Source organism: Arvicanthis niloticus, chromosome 10, assembly GCF_011762505.2.
Source record: "Arvicanthis niloticus isolate mArvNil1 chromosome 10, mArvNil1.pat.X, whole genome shotgun sequence".
In the NCBI taxonomy this organism is placed as follows: domain Eukaryota; kingdom Metazoa; phylum Chordata; class Mammalia; order Rodentia; family Muridae; genus Arvicanthis; species Arvicanthis niloticus.
In genome coordinates, this window is record NC_047667.1 from 49805746 (window position 1) to 49827984 (window position 22239).

General features: G+C 38.6%; 1 protein-coding gene across 2 annotated transcripts in view; it reads right to left on the reverse strand.

The window, feature by feature from the left end:
- The window catches only part of Mroh9 (maestro heat like repeat family member 9), a 62511-nt gene extending 54753 nt beyond the window's left edge, over positions 1–7758 (reverse strand). Inside the window, exons 1-3 of one of the 2 annotated variants that reach the window (XM_034513568.2) lie at positions 7633–7758; positions 1720–1774; positions 835–881 (exon numbers count right to left, since the gene is read on the reverse strand). In XM_034513568.2, the coding sequence (XP_034369459.1) occupies positions 835–881; positions 1720–1744 (72 nt within the window). In that variant the 5' untranslated portion in view covers positions 1745–1774; positions 7633–7758. The remainder of the gene's footprint in view (positions 1–834; positions 882–1719; positions 1775–7632) is intronic. The other variant, XM_034513567.2, reaches the window with a different exon arrangement.
- Between the last annotated feature and the right edge of the window lie 14481 nt (positions 7759–22239).

Sequence of the window (22239 nt, forward strand, 5' to 3'; positions counted from 1 at the left end):
TTTCTTCTTCCCTCCTTTGAGTTACAGACATTGGCAAATGATCTCATGTCCAGGCTGGCAAAATTTGACTCGTCCATCAATTGCTACCTATGTTTTAATTTTAATTATCAGTACTTTTTTTTTATACCTATGACTATAGTGAAACTATCTAGAAATGTTTTAATAACTATTCTGACCCACTCCTGAAAGCTTACACATTTTATTGTGGTGCTAATTTTTGAACCAATGTTGATTGAAATTAAATATTGATAGAAAATGGGAATAGAATTTGTTAAAAGTTCAATATTTCAATCCATGTCTTTTATTAACTGGTGGATGAATGACCACTGAAAACAATGGGTATTTTACATACTTCAAAGAGCAGAAACGTAAAAAAATTACTTCTCTGACCTCTAGTAGTGAAGGCTGAGAAAGGCCTGGAGAAAAATCATAGAAGATAAGTAGAAAGAGATGCAAAGCAGGATGGCTTCTGAACAGAAAAATGATGTTGTCCATTGTGGAGCTGAGGGAGAGGGGCTTAAGTTTGGTGGTTTCCATAGTAATGGTGTCAGAGTGCTGAGACTTTCAGAACCATCAGGGTGTGGTGGGGGTAGAGAATTAGTAGGATTGGAGTAGATCCTTTTAACTCTGTGCTGAAGGCCATTTCAAAATGAACGAGATCATAATGCTATAGGGGAGAATTGGGTAAAAAGTGGGCTCCCACTAGGTTGCCTCCCTGCTCTTTGTTACCCACACAAGTTTTAATTTTAATCTGCAATAAGACTGTAAATGTAATGTTTCCTCTTGAGGATATTTCAGATGCAGTAATGAATGCCCTTTTAAAATATCACATACCACATGGTACCAAGTCACAGAGGACTGCAGAGTCTGGAGACGGGTCACTAGGCAGGAAGAAGAAAAAGATTATGTAGATAATGAAAATAATTCTCTCATTACCTTAGTTAGACCTTATCTCTAAAACTCAAGGTGTATTGACTTAGATGGTAAAACCACACACACACACACACACACACACACACACACACACATACACACACACACAAACACACACACACATATCCATTATGTATATTCCAGAGCAACACGTAACAAAAAGTAGCAAACACTAAGTCACCTCATGCAAGAGCAGTATGCCAATACTGAATAGCATTTAATCTAAGCAGAGGGTGTTCGGGAGTCTATGATCTAATCTATGATTCAAATCTCAGCATTTTTTTTTATGAAAAGAAAATGTTCACAATAATTTTTACCATGGTAAAATTTCCTGATAAGGTGTCAATGTATTCCTGTTGACTATCCTGAATATAACTGATAACATTGTGAATGGAAAAAGTTTACTGTGACAATATCATCCATCCAATATAATCAGAAAATTTAATATGTATATGTATTAAAGTTTTCTACTTTCATTTTTGCATATGACCAGAGAAAATTTGTATTTCTATTCTTATGGAATTTATGCAAAAATATCTATCATAATATATACTGATATGCAAGTGTTGTGAATGTCTTACTGGGAAACAAGAACAGATCTTCTGTCTGTCTCTGCTTCTCTTTCTGTCCCTCTTTCTGTCTCTCCTCTCTCTCTCTCTCTCTCTCTCTCTCTCTCTCTCTCTCTCTCTCTGTCACATGCACACACACGCACACACACACACACACACACACACACACACACACACAAACACTCCTCCCTCACACACACATACCCTAAAGTCTTACTTGTGTTTGGGGATTCTTGGGCCATACTGCCACGTGAATTAGTCTTCCAATGATGCTACAAGGGAATACAGGGCATTAATACAAGATTAACTTCCCATCTTAGGTTCCCAAGCACTGCACGTTCAGTTTCCTAATTGTCATTTTTTCTTTGTCATTTCAGTTTTTGTAGGTCCAAAGCTAAGCATAGGCTTTTTATACTCTGCTCAGGGTCCCTTTTCTCCAGCCAGTCATACGAGCCAGGACTGTTGTATCCTCTGAAGCTGGGCATCCTCTTTCAGAGTCACTTAGGTTATTGATGTAACATACCTTGAGTCCATCAGGCTTCTGGCTTGTTCTCTGTAGGTTTGGGCCAAGGCCATCCCTTATCTTCTAGAACCCACCCACAGTTCCCAATATAAAGACCCTGTCCATGGGCCAGTTACACTGTCTTGTTTCCAACCAATTAGAGATGAAATTACAGGGCTCCTGAGGTTCAGTCAGGCCCACTCAGATAATCTCTCTTTAGATTAATTCAAAGATGAATTATCATTGCTGTTAATTATAGCTGAAATCCCTTCACCTCAATGTGTAATAAAAATTAAAGCCAGTGTGTTCAGAGGCTCAGTTTTTATTTTAATTTTATGAAGCAGGAACATTGGTGTCAAGAATATTGAAGCTTGTCTTTTAATTTTGTTTTTAACAGGCAGACTTTCCATAATTGTAGTCATTATGACTTGTACTTCCTCAGTGTGCAATTCTTTATAAAAACAATAATGAATGCATATACAATACTTCAAAGCTCAACTCATGTTTTCTGTTCTGTCTTGTCCTTACTGCTCTGTTTCTAATCAGACTTTCCCTGTCTTTTTATTTTCAAACTGTTAATTTCAATCTTTTGAAAGATTTCATTTGCAAATGCTACCAGTATAAATTGTATTGCTGGCATTTGGTTATAATTTAACCAGATTCATGTCTTTTAATAGCTATCTAATTCAAACCCATTTATTATAGTCAATCCATACCCATTTATTAATTCAGCAGAATGTCCCCACAGCTTAGGCTATGTCTTTTTGTTCTTACTTTTAAATCTTTTATTATGCTTTCTTTCACTCTGTATGTGTGTGAGGGGGGGAGAAGGAGAGGGAGAGGGAGAGGGAGAGAGAGGGGGGAGAGGGAGGAAGAGGGGGAGGGGGAGGGAGAGGGGGGAGAGGAAGGGATGGGGGAGGGGGAGGGAGGGAGAGGAGGAGGGGGAGGGAGGGAGAGGGGGAGGGGGAGGAGGAGGGAGGGAGAGAAAGAGAGAGAGAGAGAGAGAGAGAGAGAGAGAGAGAGAGAGAGAGAGAGAAGCAGACAGATAGACAGTGCCCATGTACTCTTTTAATAAGAAGGTGCCAGGTCCAGCATACCTGTGGAAGGGAAGGTATGACACAGAGACACAGACACAGTTCCTGCCCCTGGATCAAGCCAGCAGGGCATTGATCTTCTTAAGTGCTGACAATTGCTGTAGGCATAAGACTCATTTATATAAGTATATATTTTACTTTATGTTCCTCCTTTGGGGAATGTTATCACTGCCAATCTTAATGACTCCATGACAATCAGAAACAGCATGATTCCATGAATTGAGAAAGTGACTATGTTTCTCATCAAAACGGAAATACCGTGACCTTCAGGACAGCCTTTAGGGCTGTGGGAAAGAACTTTGAAAACATGAGTTCAGGAATATATAGATCAATGTAAGAACTGTTTTTTTACATGATTTCTCAACTATGTAAAATATAAGGATGAAATATGAATTCTATGAGGACCTGAAAGAACAGAGGCAGTCGCACTAATGAGCCAGATTTGTCTGAAAGATATTAAGAAAGGAGATAAAGAGATTTAGGAAGTGACCATCTCAGGGAAAGATCGCACCCACCTAAATTTATTGTTTGTGTTTTCAGTTGAACAAGAAATAGTTTGGACTTTTAATCTGGAATGAATTGCAATCCAGAAATGGAAGGCACACTTGTGATTCAGATTTTGAGGCTGGAAGATACATGTTTTCGATTCAGATCTTGAGGAATAGTGGCCATAAAAAGCTTAGGTTCAGGTCTAGTGGTACACTCCTTTAATTCTAGGAGACAAAGGCAAACATATTTCTGAGTTCAAGGCCAGCCTGGGACAGAGCAAGTTCTAGGTGACAAAAAGTTTATGTCCAGGTGTGGTGGTTTACACTTTTAATTCCAACATTCAGGCAACAAAGCCAGGCAGATCTCTGAGTTCAAAATTTGTCTACAGAACAAGTTGCAGGACAGCCAAGCTTAGGCAGTGAAGGAGTTAGAAAACAGAAAGTTGGTGATAATGTAACAGACAAATGGGTACCATGTTCTAGATCCAGCAAGCAGAACTAGCCAGCTTTGGACATGTTGCTCTGTCTTTAGAATCAAGGAGCTAAGGTCATAAAATGCTGATTTGTGAGATAATCAAAAGGGAACTTGGGATTCATGATTGAATTGTTATGCAATTCCTTAGGTAGTAGCTTAAACAAAATAAATGACTGGGCTTTGGTATGGAAGAGAGAACTATCTTGAGCAGAGAGCTATACACAGAGCTGTCAGCTCGCATAAATCACTGACTTTGAGTCATTCAACCATTGCTCCCAAACACTTCTTTCTCAGGACTCTCTCCCAACCTGGGGGTGGTCTTCATCAGTGTTTATCTTTTTGATTCAATGATTAGTTGACTTACTTTTTAAGTCAAATAAACTTTAGATAGAACTTACTGCTTCCCAAATGGGAGCAAATACAAAATTTTCTCACTTGTACTTTCTCCTCTTCTTCACTCCTCATATAAAATTACATTTGACTAAGTAACTTAAAATCTTCATGCTTTGTGTTTCTAGTAATTGATTGATTAATAATCTACAGTATCAATCACTGTACTTTTTTTGAGTTTTTCGAGACAGTTTTTTTTTTTTTTTGTATAGCCCTGGTTGTCTTGGAACTCACTCTGTAGATCAGGGTGGCCTCGAACTCAGAAATCCACCTGCCTCTGCCTCCCAAGTGCTGGGATTAAAGGTGTGTGCCACCACTGCCAGGCTTCCCCCTCCCCCCCATCACTGTACTTATATGATCTTCTGCATATCTTCTACTTTATTACTTTATTAGTGAATCATTTATATAATATTTCCATGCAGTTTGCTAATGGCACCCTCACCTTCCTTTATGCTTTAGCTCTATATTTGAATGAAGTCTGTGCACAGGGCCAGGCTTTCACTGCTCATTTCTTGCTGGACTAATAGAGTTCCTTTTCTATTAGCTTATTGAAGAGCTCCTGGTGATTACATTCCTCCAATTGGTCTCATGTTCAGAACTGTTTGTTTTCCTTTACTGAATAAAAACATTGGTTGTTTATGGCATTCATGAGCTACCATGTTTTCCAGGAGGGTTTCTTAAGTGTTGCTCCTTTGTCCTCAAGCTCTGCTGAGGAAGAGGTGAAGATTGGCTTGCTTTTGTCTTCCTTCTGTGTAGAACTTTTCCCTGGATTTTCAAAGAATTACTTGTTTATCTTTTAAGGATGTAGCTTTAAGAGGGTTTAAGGCAGCACTGGTTGTCTTAACTTCTCTAGGGGCATAGTGAGCTTTGCAGCCTATTATTTATGGCAGGCTTTAGTTAAGTATCTTGATTTGTATAATTCTTTTCTGTTGGGGATACAAATTCTGCATCTTTAGCTTTCTCCAGTCTTTTCTGCAGGCCTAGGATCTTTCTGGGAGTTTTGGTTGTGTTTGTTCTGTTTCTGACATAGCCCTTGTTCTTTTTTCTCTGCTTCCCCAAATTGCAATGTTTGTTCTCTAAATTCTCCCATCTCTACTTTGAAGTTCACTATATATCGATAAATTTGGTTCATTACAGGTAGAGATCTAGGTTATTTACTCCTTAACAATATTTTCTCAGTGATTTAATTGACATGTGTTACTTCTCCATTTTTAATGGAATCACAGTTTATGTTACTTCCTTTGAAATTATTACACATTCACAAGGAAGTTATGGCACTCTCACATTAAATGCTTTGCATTATGGAGGATCCCTTGTGGCAGAAATAAATATGGGAAATTTGATAGTTAACCTTACCTTTGATTAGCATATGCTAGTTGTATAAAATAAGAGGTTTCACTATGGCGTTCCATGCATACATATGTTTTCATTGTCTTCACCCCTATGCTACCCATGCCCATCTGTCTTCCTGTTGATCCTTCTCTTTGCAATGTTCCTCTTAATTTCATGTCTTAAAGTCTAGATTCTGATCATGACAGAGATTGTAGGATATTTGTCTTTTGAGTCTGCCTTAGTTTGCTTAACAGGGACATCTCTAGTCCTACAGAGTTTTCTGTACATAACATAATTCCATATTACAGAACAACACCTTAATACTTTATACGTTATTTGTCTTTATTTTTTTCTGTATCTATTCATCCATTAATGGACAGCTAGTCTTGTTCCTTAACTTCAAGCTTTACTGTTTTCCTGCTAGTTTACAGGTAACCCTAGAATGTTATAGAACTGACCCCCCTACCCATTCTCTGTCTCAATAATTTGTCTGTTGTTTCCTGTTTAGTCCAGTCTCATTAGCATCTCCTTAGTTCAATATTGAGCCATAGGTGGTCTTCTAATGGCTACATTCCATTTCATTTCTTTGTCTGAGCTGTTCTTTCTCCACTGTTCCCATCACTCAAGATAAAGTCATCATTTGCAGGAAGTAGCCATGGACCTCTGTGTGGATATAGTCTCATTTTATACATGACATATTGACTCTCAAATCCCCTTCTACTTCACCTAACAGGAATAAATTCATTTTTTATTTATAAATGTTCCATGTTTCAATAAAAAAATTAATGCTTTATCAAGACTTTGCTTCAGGAACACTTTGTTCCCCAAAATTCTCATATGAAGAAATTCTAGGATAGGTCTAAAATTTTCTCAATGATATAATTTTTGCTATCCTGTTTATGTGGATGATTTACTTTTAACAATTAATGACCTGTATGCTCACTAATGTTCTTGAGAGTGGGTCTCTGTCAGCTTACACTGGCACTAAACTTGGAACCTTCCAACCCAGCCACCCTAGGGCTGGGATCACATACATGTACCACCATGCCTAGCACTTTTATTATTTGTACTATCTAGGTGTATGAGCTTTTGTCTACTTGTTGAAACTTGTCTGTTTTCCAGCTTACTAAAATCTAGCTATATTGAAAAAAAATGTTTTCTGAAGAGAAATACAATTTTCAAACTTCAGCTGTTTAGAGAAGACATTTTTCTGATGGGTACCTGATGATTGGTGGTTTAGTTAGAAGTTAACACAAATGGCCCCACATGTTTGCAAGGCAGAAGATAAAGGATTGAAGCTGGAAAGAAGATGGATATTGTGGTGGTGGATTTTGTGTGTTGACTTGGCTGAGCTATTGAAGTCTCAGCTAGGTGTGTCTGTGAGAAAGTCTCTGGGAGAGACTGCCATATTAGTTGGTAAACTGTATAGGAAAACAGCTGTCCCTAGAGTGGGTGGGCATCACCCAGTCTGTCGAGGACAGCAAAGAGCACAGCAAACCCAGAAATTTCAGTCTAGTTGTTTAGCCAAGATACTGGTATTCTCCTATGCTTAACATTTTTGGCCTCACACCTTTAGAATTTGGCTAACATGTATGGTATCAGTTCACTGGCTCTCAATATCTCAAATACCAGTCCTTGGCTGGGCCATTGATTGCCTGGATTCCCAACATTCATTCAGACTACAGATTGTGTGACTTTTCTGTCATGAATCAGTGGCAAAGTTATTTCCTAATTTATCCATGGGTATCTTTTTCTTTTAATAAAGCAACAGCAGTAAGTAAAAATAAAGAGAAGATATAGGAAAAACAGACCTTTAGTGGGATACAGAAATAATAAAACAACGACTTACTTTATCTACAATTTCTCTAAAGTTTTTGATGACATGAAGTAGTGAAGAGAAACTCTGTCACACAAAGGTACTTTTGGATAGTTTTCAACCATGGAATTCCTTGGAAATGTTGACACCTGTCATGGCAACTGCATGTTTCAAAGATTCCATTCTAGAATGGATGTAGTACATTTTACATTGTGCTAACATATATACAGGGTTGCTGATTCACACTGTCTCTACCGAGGAGAGAAGCTTTCCAATTACTAAAAGGAGATTCTCCATATAGTTGAATAGATGTTGGGTAGATTTTGATACAAGATTTACTGAAAACTGAATAACAAATAAGTATATGAAATAAGAATTAAACATACTTAATTTTGTGGAAATACAAACCAATTAATTATTAATTTCCAGCTAAAGTAAAAATAAAATAAAAACAACAGCAAAAACAGTTCATTGTAAATATTGACAAGGGTTGAAAAACAGTATTTCTTACATAATTTGTAGGAGCACAAATAAACATAAATAAGTCATGAGGTAGTTTATGGCAAAATTGGAGCCTACTGTAGTAAAAATATTTTAATCAATCCTGGCATAGGGTTCCTTCCCACCTTAGATAATTCATGTTCCTGGGTAAAAGACACACACACAGCCTTTATTTTATTATGCTTTGAGCAGTACAATAGCTGGGCAACTGCCTAACCTTCATGCCATTAGAATCTATTTTCTATCCATAACCCTATTATTACTTACTAATTTCTATGTTCCAGCTTGGCTGCTCTTGACCCAATTGAGCAGCTCTCTGGGCCACGTTCTCTTGGCCCTTTTGTATGGTGGCTCTGGTTCTCCCTCTTACACTGTGGTGAACCAAACACTGGGTTTCCAAAGTACTGTGTTCATTTCTGCATTGTACTCAGCTCCTGCCTGAAATCCTCCTCTGCACATAACAACAGCTAAGCTTACAGGATGGTTGATGAAAATATTTCTTGGATGCCAGGTTAACTTGGGCATAAACAGTCCTCCATATAGGCCACAGGGCAGCAGCTATAAGATCTGCATCATGTCAGGACTCACTGTAGTTTCCCTCATACTAGGTTCCAAGGCTTGCTGTTCACTCTTGTTCCATCTTCCATGTCTCTCTCCATATTGCATGTCTTGTAATTGTGGGAAATGTTACATGGACAGTTCTTTCTTTCCTGTCATCTTTCATGTAATTATTGGCATATGCTAATGGCGGGTACTGTGATCTCTCGCTTGGGTGTTTTTGCTGTTGTGAATATAGTTTGGTGTATGAAGGGTGTTCAAATTTTTGGAAAGATACTCTTTGGAGGGTCTTCCTCGGCCATCATCTTGCCTGTCTGAGTTAGGGGTTTACTGCTGTGAACAGACACCATGACCATTGCAAGTATTATAAGGACAACATTTAATTGGGGCTGGCTTACAGGTTTAGAGGTTCAGTCCATTATCATCAAGGCAGAAGCATGACAGCATCTAGACAGGCATAGTTCAGGAGGAGCTGAGAGTTCTACATCTTGTTCTGAAGGCAAACAGTAGAAGACTAAAACAGGCAGTGAGGCTGGTGGTCTTAAAGCTAACACCCTCAATGATAAACCTACTCCAACAAGGCCACACCTCCTAGTAGTGTCACGCCCTTGGCCAAGCATATACAAACCATCACATTGCCTAATTTCCTTCTCTTTCTAATTTTCAACAATAAAAGTTAAGGTTTATGTTTTTAAAATTCATTCTATCAATCTGTCTGTCTGTCTACCTATTATATCTATCATCTATCCATCTATCCATCTGTCTGTATATTGTATCTATAATCTATCTATCTGTGATAGTTTGTGTATGCTTGGCCCAAGGAGTGTCACTATTTGGAAATGTGGTCTTGTTGGAGTAGGTGTGTCACTGTGGGCATGGGCTTTAAGACCCTACTCCTAGCTGTCTGGAATTGAGTCTTCCACTAGCAGCCTTCAGGTGAAGATGTAGAACTCTCAACTCCTTCTGTACCATGCCTACCTGGATGCTGCCATGCTCCCACTTTGATAATGGACTGAACTTCTGAACCTGTAAATCAGCCCCAATTAAATGTTGTCCTTTATAATACTTTCCTTGGTCATGGTGTCTGTTCACAGCAGTAAAACCCTAACTAAGACTATCTATCTATCTATCTATCTATCTATCTATCTATCTATCTATCATCTTTCTTTCTAATCTATCTAGCTATCATACATTTATCATCTATCTACATCCTTATCTGTATGCACACCTATCTATTTCTCTGAGTTGTTCAGGTTTTTGTTGAACTAGTGATGCCCCTGACTTAACATCCTGAGTGGCTGGGCTTTCAGGTCAGCAACAACAAACCAGCTATCTTCTTTGCTGATAAACACACTGGCTATTACAAATTTTAACTCTGCATTCTATGTATTTGTCATATCACTGAGTTGCTGGCTAATATCCCTTCATATTTTATCTATTATAATTATTATAAAAAATTCTCGTATCAAATTCTACAAAATCCAAGGATTTTGTCCAAATGTCTTCAATACTTTAGTTTCAGGGAGTGATTTTGCTATATTTAGAAATGCCGGTTGATGATTTTTTTTCCTGGTGCTTTAAAAATGGCATCCCACTGCTTTCAGTCCCCCATGGTTTCTAATCACAGATCAGGTTACCTTGATTGATGACGTCCTGTTCTAATATGATGACTTTTACTTGTTTCTTTCAGAGATCCTTTAGAACTCATCAGAGATTCTCTTTGAAGTTTGCTGAACTTCTTAGAATTGATGGTTTTCATTAGATTTGGGGAGTATTGGGACATTATCTTTGCTGATATTTTACTATCCTTCATTCTCTTCTCCTTCTGAGTTTTGTGTTATGCATAAGTCAGTGTGCTTCATGGTATGCCATAGTAATAAGCTTCTATTCATTTTTCTCTGTTTCTGTTCTTTAGGTTGGCTAGCAAGAAACATGCCATCAAATTTACTGATTTTATCCTTCTTTTACTTAAATCTTCTGTCAGGACATCAGCATATTTCATTTACATTATCTTACCTCTCTGTTTAATCATTTTCATTTGATTATCATAAACAGGATCTCATATAGCATTTGATCATTTTATCCTTTTTGTTGGACATTGTTTCTGTACTTTCAGTTTTTTATACATCCTTTTTACTTGACTATTCTTGTCAGAATTTATTAAAAGTTTTACTTAGAGGGATGTAAGAATAAGGACCTGGGTTTGAATTTCCAGCACCCACATAAAATGCTGGGCACATGACTGTTTTCTTAGTGCTGAAGAAGAAAGACAAAAAGATCCTTGAAGCCTGTTGGGAGCCAGCCTGGCCAGTCAGTGAGCTCTAGGTTTAGTGAGAGACCCAGTATTGAAAACTCAAGGAAAGAGCCATAGAGGAAGACATTGACTTATACACATACACAAACATGTGTACAAGCATATAACACACACACACATATACACACCACACACACACACACACACACACACACACACACACACACACACACACACAAACACAATCAGTTTTTCTCTGTGTATGAATTTTTCCTCATCAGACACAGGAAATTTTCACTGAAACCTGGATGTTTTAAAGACTATAACACAGTGTCTCTGTTTGTTGTTATTCTTGCTGTTATTGTAGATGGATTTTTATTTTATAAATGTAGCAAATTCCTTCACTTCATTCTGCCAATTCAAGAGTATTTGTCATATGTGACTAATGAATTCTCTCTTCACTCTAGTAGACCTCTATTGATATTAGACAGACTTCCTAAAATGGTTTGAAATAACTAGTCTTCCAGCCTTCATAAAGGTGCTAAGTGTATGTGTGTGTCTGTGTATATATATGTGTGTGAGTGTGTGTCTCTGTGTGTCTGTTTGAGGGTGAGTGTTTGTGTGTGTCTCTCTGTGTGTGTGTGTCTGTCTGTCTGTCTATGATATTCAAATGTCTTTAAGATGTTCAGCAGTTCGTTACTCTGCTTTAACTTTTCCTTAATGGTTGTAGAATCTCAAGATCAGAATTACTGAGAGCCTAGGCCTTCTCAGGTATGTCTTTGGCATGTGCATAGTCCTGCATCTGTATGTAGCCTGAGGATACCGAAGAGTATATCAGTTTTATAGCCCCCTATGGACAGTCCATTCTTTGACTTTTGTTTTTGGTCAGTTGCTCATTAGATGCACTTGGTCATGTCATCCAAGACCATTGCTGAACCAAGCAGTTCTCATGGCCTGCTTTAACAATTGCTATGGCAACAGAGCTGTTGCATGAAATGAGCTCTGAGCTAGAGCAGATGAAGACATGGTAGACAGGCCAAATAGCATGGCTTCCTGGGAGAACTATTGGGAAGATACAACCCTTTTCTCCTCCCCCCCCCCGCCGTGCTTCTAGGGCACCATTTTCACAGTTGCTTTGGTTATGAAGTTGTTAGTTGTTAAGTGTTTTGTTGGGCTAGAAAGAACAAGATGGTGACAGGACAAATAAGTTACGAAGGAACCAATGTTTTCACTGAATTCTGACTGTTTTTCTTGAGCTATTGAGTGGAAAGAACAACACTTATTTCAGCCCTTGATTGCTACATTGAGTTCCAGTTTTGTTCTCACTTTTTTTTTTTTATAAAGGAGCTTATTATTTTTTTAGCATCTCTTCAAAATTTTAACCTTTTCCAGAACACTGTAAATTTTTTGTTTACTTGCATTTCTGGGCTTTCTTGAGTATTTCTTTGCATTTATTATTTATTTCTACCTTGTGGGATGATTACAAGTTTCTATGTTATAAAAGACCGAAATGGTTGCATGCTCATTCCATTATTAAAGTGGTTCAAATCTTCCAATCCTGCCCGTGTAGTGAGTGTGGCACACCATGGACCCCCCTACCTTCAGCCTCCTCAGTCCTCCTTGGCTTCCAATAGTCCTCCTTGAAAGGCTCTAGCTTCCTTGTTATTTTCCAACATAGGGTTTGCACAAGAACCTTGGGGATTGGTCAAGGTCACTACCACCATTAGAAATGAAAAAGAAGGAAAGGAAGTGATGGAGGAAAGTAACATGCATGGATCCTACAAATATTTACTCTGGTACATCAGGGACCAGAATGTAGAGGGATCAGCTTTCTGTTGTGAATAAGTGCAGAACATCCCTGTAACCATGAGAGTGGGCATGCACGAAGCCAGGGAATCACAGAGAGCTATGGTTCCAAACAAGAACGGAACTAGAATAATTAGCTACTGGGAGGTGGGTATAACATGGTTTTTTATTAGAAAACATTACTGGAAAAATGTTCTACAAGAGACAAACCAATCTCTTTCAGCAGTGGAACTCATCAGACAAAAGAATCAGATTCCCATTATATAGCTAAGTACAAATAGCTATTAAGCCAAAAGATGAATCATGGTGTATAATAATAATATATAGCATGTAATTAAAATACACCCTAAGTAATATGGGTGAAAAATCATACATTTCACATGGAATAAATTATTTTGTCAAAAATGGAGTGGGAAGTAAACAATATAAATATCAGGGATGCTAGTGGGGCTGGAGTGAGAGACAACACAAAAACAAAAGGGGATCAACTTTGAACATAATATTTTCATTCTTTTAGTGAAGAAAATCTCGACACATGAATGTTTGCTATATTATTTTTGGTATGTAAAACTTAAGAAGAAGAAAGTTTTATTGGATTGAAGCCCTCTGTTCTCTGGGAATTCCTTTGACTTTGTCCAATTTTTTTATGATCTATGAGTGGAAAGAAAACAAGAGACAGGAATAAGACACATGACTGCTGAACCACAGTGGGGGCTGCTGAGCAATGGTTTTGAAATGGCTTTGCAATACGGAATGCCACATTCTGGGTTTCATTCTGCGTTTTTGTAAAAATAACCATAAATTAAAACAGAAGAGAAAAATGTGAATTGTTGGCATCTTCCGCTGAAACCTCCACAGTATGTATCTCTGTGCTCTGGCCAGCTGAAGGAACTGCCTACAGTGTTTTGTGCTTCCCGTACCCTACCCCACGCTGCCCAGGGTTTCATTTTAACCCTTTATAGTGTTTGCGAGAAGAAGGGAGCTGCAGTATAATGCAAGGGCTGGAAGAATTTAGAAAGTATCTTCCAGAGATTTCTCTTATAGCATGGAACCACTAGGTGTCACTCAAGAGAAAACTTGGGGGTTGTTCTATTAAATGGCAAGGAGACACGTGGGCAAGAGAATCACTTTAATGACAAAACTAATGACACACAGGAAAGTGGCTTCCTTGCAGGCCAGAACCCACAGGAGATGGTTTCACACCTTCTATGTCATATGTGTATGGTGGTTGGAACCAAATTGTGACAAAAAATAAGAAGCTCATAAAACTCAAGGACTATACTGCAGTGATAACTCTATTGGGTTAATGGAGGCAACAATTCCAAGCCTCAAGTCTGACAGAACTTCTTCCAGGAACCATGTGTATAGTATCAACTGTTGCCCCCAGGTGGCAATGATTCAAATAAGTTAGCACCTCCGTAGGCAGGGAGAATTGAGATGTGATTTTGCTAGCATATCCACTTTTACTGCTTGTCTGGAAACTTATGTAACATTCATTCATTCACTCATTCATTCAGTGTGAATTTGTGAAATTAGTAGGGTGAGTTAAGGGAGACACCTAACACTGACTTAGACTCTCTACACTATGCTTGCTGTTGCTTTGTTTCATAAATTTCTTTTTATTTTTAACATAATTTTCACCGTGAAGCATGGACAGTGTTTTTATTGTTTGTTTGTTTGTTTGTTTTCATACATTACATCTCCACTAAAGTTTCCCTAGTGAAGTTCTGGAAGGGGAGGAGAAAGACAAGGGAGGTCTTTCCCAGCGGAGGTCACTCTTCTAGAAAAGCTTGGCTGTGTGTCTCAAAATGCAGTCTGAACCTTTTCAATAGCTTGCTGTTATCTAACATATTTTCACCCATTTTTATGGGTATCTATACTTACATATATTTTCATTTGCTTACATAATATATGTATGTACATGTAGGCTGGTTACTAAACAACTGGCTGGAGACCTTTCACTCTCAGCTGGAAACATGGGTAGGGAAAAAGAGAAAGGCCCTTCATAGTATCTTTTGCAGTTGTCTTATCTCTTGGCATTCGACAGCAGTGGATGGTGGAAGCAGGAAGGGGTGGCAATGGTAAGGTATTACAGACATCCCCCAGGTATGGACCAGCTTTACAAGTGCTAATAACTCCTTTGTGGACCCAGGAAACAGATTTTCTGAGCTGTTGACTGATCTTGAGTTGCAGCTTCCAGGTGGGCTGACTAGGATTCTTTATTCCTTGGTGGCAACCAGTGTTACAGCTCTCTTGGACATGTGAGTGCATCTGACAGCTCTCCAGGCCTCTGAAGACCAGGGTGTGAGGGTTCTCTTCCCTGACTCTTTACAGTCTTCTTTCTTCACACACAGCTCTCCTCCCTATCTATCTCTCTGCCACAGCTTTCTTCCTGCCCTGGATATGCTCAAACTGTTCAGCAGCTCCTTCCACAGCTCTCAGGAAGTCCTCACAGCTTGTCTTGACTGCTTGGCTGCCTCTGCCACTGCTGCCCACTGCCTTCACCATCCCACAGTCCTCTCTGCTCTCTGTCTTCATAGTCCCAGCTCAGGACACAGTGCAAAAAGCAGACTAGAAGAAGAACACTAGAAAAAGACTTTTCTTGGGCGTAGTATTGCATCTTCCAGGGAAGCAGACTGAATGTCTCCCAGTGGAGCCATTAAGTGAACTGACATAAGAAACAGAGGTTTGTGTTTTAGACCAATCCTAGTATATTAGGTTGTTCCAGCTTCTAATGTCTTTGCTTTTCTACAGGAAAATTAATTCCAGAACTGCCTATAATAAGAAATATTTTATCATTAACACTGTGATTTTTAAATTATTTTTGAGATTATAATATAATCACAATATTTTCCCCCTTTGTTTCTTCCTCCCAAACCTTCCCATATTCCCCTCTTTGATTTTTTTCAAATTCATGGCCTTTTAAATGAACTGTTGTTGTTGTTGTTGTTGTGTGAGTTTCTAAATACATAAATACAACTTGCTATGTCAATTTAATGTTATTTATATATATATGTTTCCAGAGCTGACCATTCAGTATTGGATAACTGACTGATGTGCTCTTCCCTGGGGAAGATTATTTCTCTCATTAGCTTTCCTTAGTTACATGTAGAACACTGTGTAAGGTTTACGCCTCTTGAGATTTTTTTCCCCTTGTTGTGAGATGGTTTGTGGACTGTAAATTCAATGCTGATTGCTATGCCCAGCGATCTGGTTGTAGTCTGTATATTAGCATTGTATGATTATTGAAGCATCTCTTGTCTCCATGCTGTGTAAAAATGATTCTCAATCACCTCTGATTGGTTAATAAAAGCTGATCAGCCTATAGCTGGGGAGGAGAGTTAAGGTGGAACTTCCAATCCCATTGAGGGGGACCAGAGTGGAAAGAAGAGGAGAGGTCACCATAAGAGAGTTTTAATAAAGACATGGATGAGCAGGAACATCTAGGGCAAGACCAAGATGCAGGTAATGGGGCACATGGCTGGGTCTTAGGCAGCATCGCTGAGTTAGAATATATGCAAATTCTGTCTAGCTATAGTGTAAGAAGCTTTTTAATAAATATACCAGGTCTCCAAGTCATTATTTCAAGGCAAAGGAGGATGTAGAAAACCCTGTAGTTTTGCATACCCTACTTCCCGACTTTGGTCCACGTTAGCATGTCGATTGGTGTCCTCTGTATTCAGCTTGTGTTCAGGCAGTCATGTTGTTGAGATTTGATGAGTCATGTAGCTTTTGACATTCCTAAGAGGCATAACAAATGCCACTACACCAAACCAGCACAATTCCTAACTACAGTCTAAATAATTGTTCTTATACTCATAGACAAGTATAGTCCTCCTTACCTGTCAAAGAAACTTCTTGCAACAGATAGTGGCCATTACAGAAAACCACAACCAATCAAAATGCAGAGTTGTAGAGCCCAGTTCTAACTGACACCTCTACAACACAGCTCCTGCTCCCAAGGGTCAGGGATCATTTTAGAAGAGAGGATGGAAAGATTGTAAAAGCCAGAGAAACAGGGAGTTTGATTTTAACAGATTTTTTTTAACATTGCTTAACCTTTGCCCCAGGTTTTTACATACCACATGCTACCTGTAAGTGGGATGTGAAGCTTATTGTTGCATAGTTTCTTCTCTGAAATTCAGCTGCTCATCAGACCCCTGAGCTGACAAACATTGTTATTTGCTTATTGAAATCCAAGGGAAAATCCACACAAGGAAAAAAAATTAAACAATGTCAACAGGCTTAAATTCTTAGAGTCTTATTTTGCTTAGATAAATGTATTTACATATACTGTATTATGAAAAAACATAACGGGGTATTTTTTCTCCTAAAGTCCTGTTTTCACATGACTAGAGAATGTTTTCTGTGATCTCCACTTTGACAGCATATTTCAAAGGATTACATCACCAGTGTTTTCTTCCTCAAATGTATATTGTACATTAATATATAAAAGTGGCTGACTGTCCTAAAGTAAAGAAATAGACATCATATGACTTAGTATAGGATTTTATAATTTATGTAACATTTTCCAATGCCATTTGATTATGAAGTGACACTGTGCTACCACACCTACTATGGGGTGTTGGCAGAGCACCTTGTGCATCCTGGGTAGTAGGAATTCCCCCAGCTTCCTGTGGCCAGGATCTCTATGCTTGACCCAGGTATCATTGAGTAATGATCCAAGCTTGCAGATAACAGTTATATGAACGGAATTTCCTTGCTTTAAAACTATTCACTCATAAGACTTTCTTGCAAACCAATGCCAATGATTGTCTGTTTGACAAAATAAGTAAGCAATAGTAAGAATTATTACTGCAAAGAAAATTTAAAACAGAAAATCACATGTACTTTTATGGAATATTTTTCCTAAATATGAATTTCTTTGGCTGTGCTTTTGTATTACCTATATGGTATCACGTAGTTGTGAGAAAATTATTCTTGGACTTATTGTTAACATGTTTTGACTCATTTTATTGTGAATTGCAAGAAGGCCTGAAGACTTAGTCAGAACTGTATATGGCTTCATACCCCTGAATCAGAACTATAGACTAAAATGGATATCTTTCTTTCATAACTTAGTCTCCAGCACTGTATTAATTAGAGAAGACAAAAGATTAACCTTTCTGTGTTTCCTACATTGATGAACGATTCCAAGGAAAGCTTATTGTTTTCTCTTACATTTCCATTTTTCCCCTAAAATTATGTGTCCATGTGTGAGTAAAGAAGCTGTTTCTTTTTCTTCTCTTCCTACTTCTCCTTTTTCTTCTTCTTTCTGATCTTGATATTCTCCCTCCTCCCCCTTCTCCCCCTCCTCTTCTTTTTCATTTGTTTCTTTTTGGCGAGGAACGGAACCTAGGACCATGTACATGCAAGGCAGCTTCTCTTCTATTGAACTTTCTAACCAGGACTGCTCCTTTTTTCTCTTTTCTTATTTCATCATGTATTAAAATTTAAGTGTATATTTGGGATGAGTAAGGATAATGGTCATTCTTTTATTTTTTTTAATATGTAACAAAATTAGTAGTGAATGTACATTCCTAATAGAGAGCCATAAGTAATGCAAAACCTTAGGGGGAAGCAGGACACTGGGTCCCTTCCTACGTGGCTGTTATAGTGTAATCCAATTGTATTAAATCATATATATATATGTGTAAACATATGATTAATATACATATATGTATAATTATATATAATTAAATAATTATATATAGTTATTTTATATTTTAAATATGTGAATATTATTATTTAATGATATATAATTAAAAGATACAATTGTATCTTTTCATTAAAATTTATTGAAACTATAGCTAAGTAATTGTGCCTTGGATTTGTCACCCTCATAATAAAGGACATTTTCCAAGTAGCCACACTTCTTAAAGTGTGGAACTTTGGCAGGGAAGAGTCTAGAAGTATTGAATTTATATTTAGACATGGTGAGTCTTAGGATAACTTATTGAATTTAAAATAAAAATCTTATAATGGAAAATAGAAATAGAGAGGGCCATCCATAAATAATGATGCAATACACTCTATTACATTATATTTTATAGTGAAATTTAAGAAGTTCTGCAAAGAAATTCAAGATTCTTCTCGGGCAGTCTTCAAATAGAAAACATCTGTAATGGTCCCAGGACTCTGTCATCAAGTTATTTTTAAAGACTCATATGATATGTAGGACAGGAAGACGATGTATAATAGCTTTTCTGGACTTTCCCATTACCAAATTTCAAAAGTAGACCAAAATCTCATTTAATAAAAACAAGCAAGAAAAACAATGCTTCAAACATATACTCAACTCTTGTGCTTAGGATATATAACATAGGCTAATGCTTACCCTCATATTTTTCTGGCATTGGATGAAATGGAGACCTCAGGGAACGCTCTGATGCAACTGAAAACCATAAAAGATGAGGACAGGGGAGTCAGTGAGAAGAAGGCACAGCATTCCTGCCCTCATGGAGCTTTGACATGAAACACACTGCAGAGAAAGATAGGAGGTATGAGAACTTTATGTGCTAAAAAGCAGAACAGGATCTGGAGTTGGTGGGAGATTTGGGTAGAATGGAGGGGTAGGCGGGGTCTGCAATCTTAAATCATGTACACAACAAGTAGGTGCTTCATTGAGTAAGTGGCAATTAAGCAAAATCTTCAGGAAGGGAGAATATCTGCCTTGTACTGAGGGAAGGACATTCCAGATAGAGGGAAGGGCAGGTGTAAAGAGACCATGACACTTCTTTTTAAAATCTTTATTAAATTACTTTATTTATTTACATTCCAAAAGTTGCCCCCTTCCCAATACTCCCCTTCCCAAGTTCTTCACCCCATTCCCCCTCTCCCCACATTTGAGAGGATGCTCTCCACTCGCCCACCCACCCCCACATCACCCCCACCAACATACCTCTTCCCTGGGACATCAAGTTTACACAGGATTAAGTGCATCCTCTCCCATTGAGACCAAACAAGGCAGTCCTCTGCTACACATGTGTCCCGGGTCACAAACCACCCCATGTATGCTCCCTGGTTTTTGGCCTAGTGTCTGGGAGCTCTGAAGGGTCCACTTTAGTTGACATTGTTATTCTTCCTATGGGATTGCAATCCTCTTCAGTTCCTTCAGTCCTTCCTCCAACTCTTCCATATTGGTCACTGATCTCTAACCAATGGATGGCTGTAGTTATCTGCATTTGTCTTAGTTGCTCTTAGAGCCTCTCTGAGGACTGTTACTCACCTTTGTAACAATGCCAGTTTCCTGTCTGCACACTCAATATGGCCTCAGTTGTAGTGGCAGGGTTTGGTGTACACACATAGGATGGATCCCAAGTTGGGCCAGTCAGTGGGTAGCTTTTCTTTCAGTCTCTGCTCGATTTTTGTCCCTGCATTTCCTTTAGACAGGAACAATTCTGAGTTAAGAATTTTGAAGATGGGTGTGTGGCCCCCTGTCTCAACTGGGGGCCATGTTTATCTACTGGAGATGGTCTCTCCAGGTTCCATCTCCCCACTGTTGGGCATTTCAGCTAATGTCATCCCATTGAGTCCTGGTAGCTTCTTACATCCCAGGTCTCTGGGACTTTCTAGAGGTTCCCCCTGCCCCCTAATCCCCACTGCCACATATTTCCATTCATTCTTCTGGCCCTCTGGGCATTCCCCCTGTCTCTCTCCATACTTGATCCTGCCCCTCCTTTTCACACCCCCCCACACATACCCAGTTTCTTCCCTCCCTCTGTCCATGCTGCTGAGACCACTGCAATAGGAAGAAGAGTGGAGCTTTAGGAAAAGTGAGAAAGAACACCTCTTTATTGTTACAAAGGTGAGAGGAAGTCACTGAAGACTGCACAGAGGAAGGGCGTTATATAAACTCTCATGCTGCTGTTTGAAGAATAATCTGAAGTTGTTCTAATATACAAATACATGGACAAGTTATAAGGTGATTGAGTAATAAGAATTTTGATTTTCTTAAATGACACAAAAATATTATAATAACATATTTTTGTTTTAATCCCATGTGTGGGATATGGGGCTGCTTCAGACTGTCTGCAGCAGCTGACTGTGATTTGCCCTGTGCTCTAGCAGGGGCATGATTTTGCCAGCAACAGATAGTTTCTGCGATTGTGTGACATTTGGAATTCTGAGAACTTTGAAGAGGTTGTAAGCTTGGGCTTTGAGAGACAGTGTGGGTTATTGTCTGTTTGTTGGTTGGTTGCTGTTGGTTGTTGTTGGTCAAGATTGGTTAAGTAGACGTGCTCAAAGAAGAAACAATAAGAGGAAATTAGATATCCTCACGGTGAAGATCAAACCTGCCCCAAACTTAATGTTCCTAATCAACAGGAAAGTAGTCTAATGACATTTCCCCCCATCCTCTTTTCTCCCCTATCTAGTTAGTGTTAGGGGTTGAAAGGGTGGAAGAAAAGGTATGAAGAAGGGTGGAAGAGAGAAGAACCCACAAAGTAGCCAAAGACCAGCTACAAGATTGTAATACAGCAGAATAGAGGTGATGGTGAGAAAACAGAGTGAAGCCAGTAACAGCCATCTGACTCTAGTTATGTGGACATGGGGTTTCTGGATTAGTGGGTGGACATGCTCTAAGAAGCATCTATGGCCACAGACAATAAAAGGGTACACATTCTATCCAATAAGTCTGTGGCAGCAAGGATGGTCAGAAGGACCATTTAGTATCTTGGTAAAGTTTTGAGTGTATAGTTGGATATATAAAGTAAGTTTATTATATAAGATGTATCACAGGACACTGGACAATGTAAAGATTGAGCTATAAACAGTGCAGGGCAAGCCAGTTGCTTGTGGGGAAAATAAGTTCAGCATAGTATACAACATGGTTCATCAAGGAAGTTCAGTTTGATTAAAGAGGTAAACTTTTTTTTTAAAGAAAAGATAAACATCTAATGCCTTTCTATATTGCATTCGGAAAAAAATACAAGAAAATTTCTGAACTGTAGCTGTAAAGCATTCTTTCTGAGCACGAACATGATAGGAAAAGTTCAAAGCATCAGAAATATCAGTAGGTTTGTACACAATCAGTTAAAAATACCATCCAAAACATATCAAAGTGCTGTAGCACAAGCCTGTAGTCCCCACACTTCAGAGGCAGAGGCAGGAGAATCTCCATGAGTTCCAGGCCACCCAGAGCTGCAGTGTGGCCTTATCTCAAATATACCTAAACAAAGAAAACATAAACTGCAAAAACCAAACTAGAGGGCTATATACCATAGGTATGAATGACAGAGAATGACAGGTATGTGCCATAGGTCTTCAATAAAAGGTCAAGAAATTAGAATGGAAAAGATTATATTCAGTAAAACTCTCCAAATTTCACTAAGATAAAAATATGTAGGACTTTGCTCATTAAGGTAATAAATAAAATATATTATTGTTTAGGCAGTAAGTGACGCTGATTAAAACTTAGCCCCTTCCACTTCTCTTTTGACTTGCCATCACGTGTAGGCAGCAGAGGATCATACTTTGTGGGCCCACCTGCTTCTATCAGTGCTGGTGGTAACACACACACA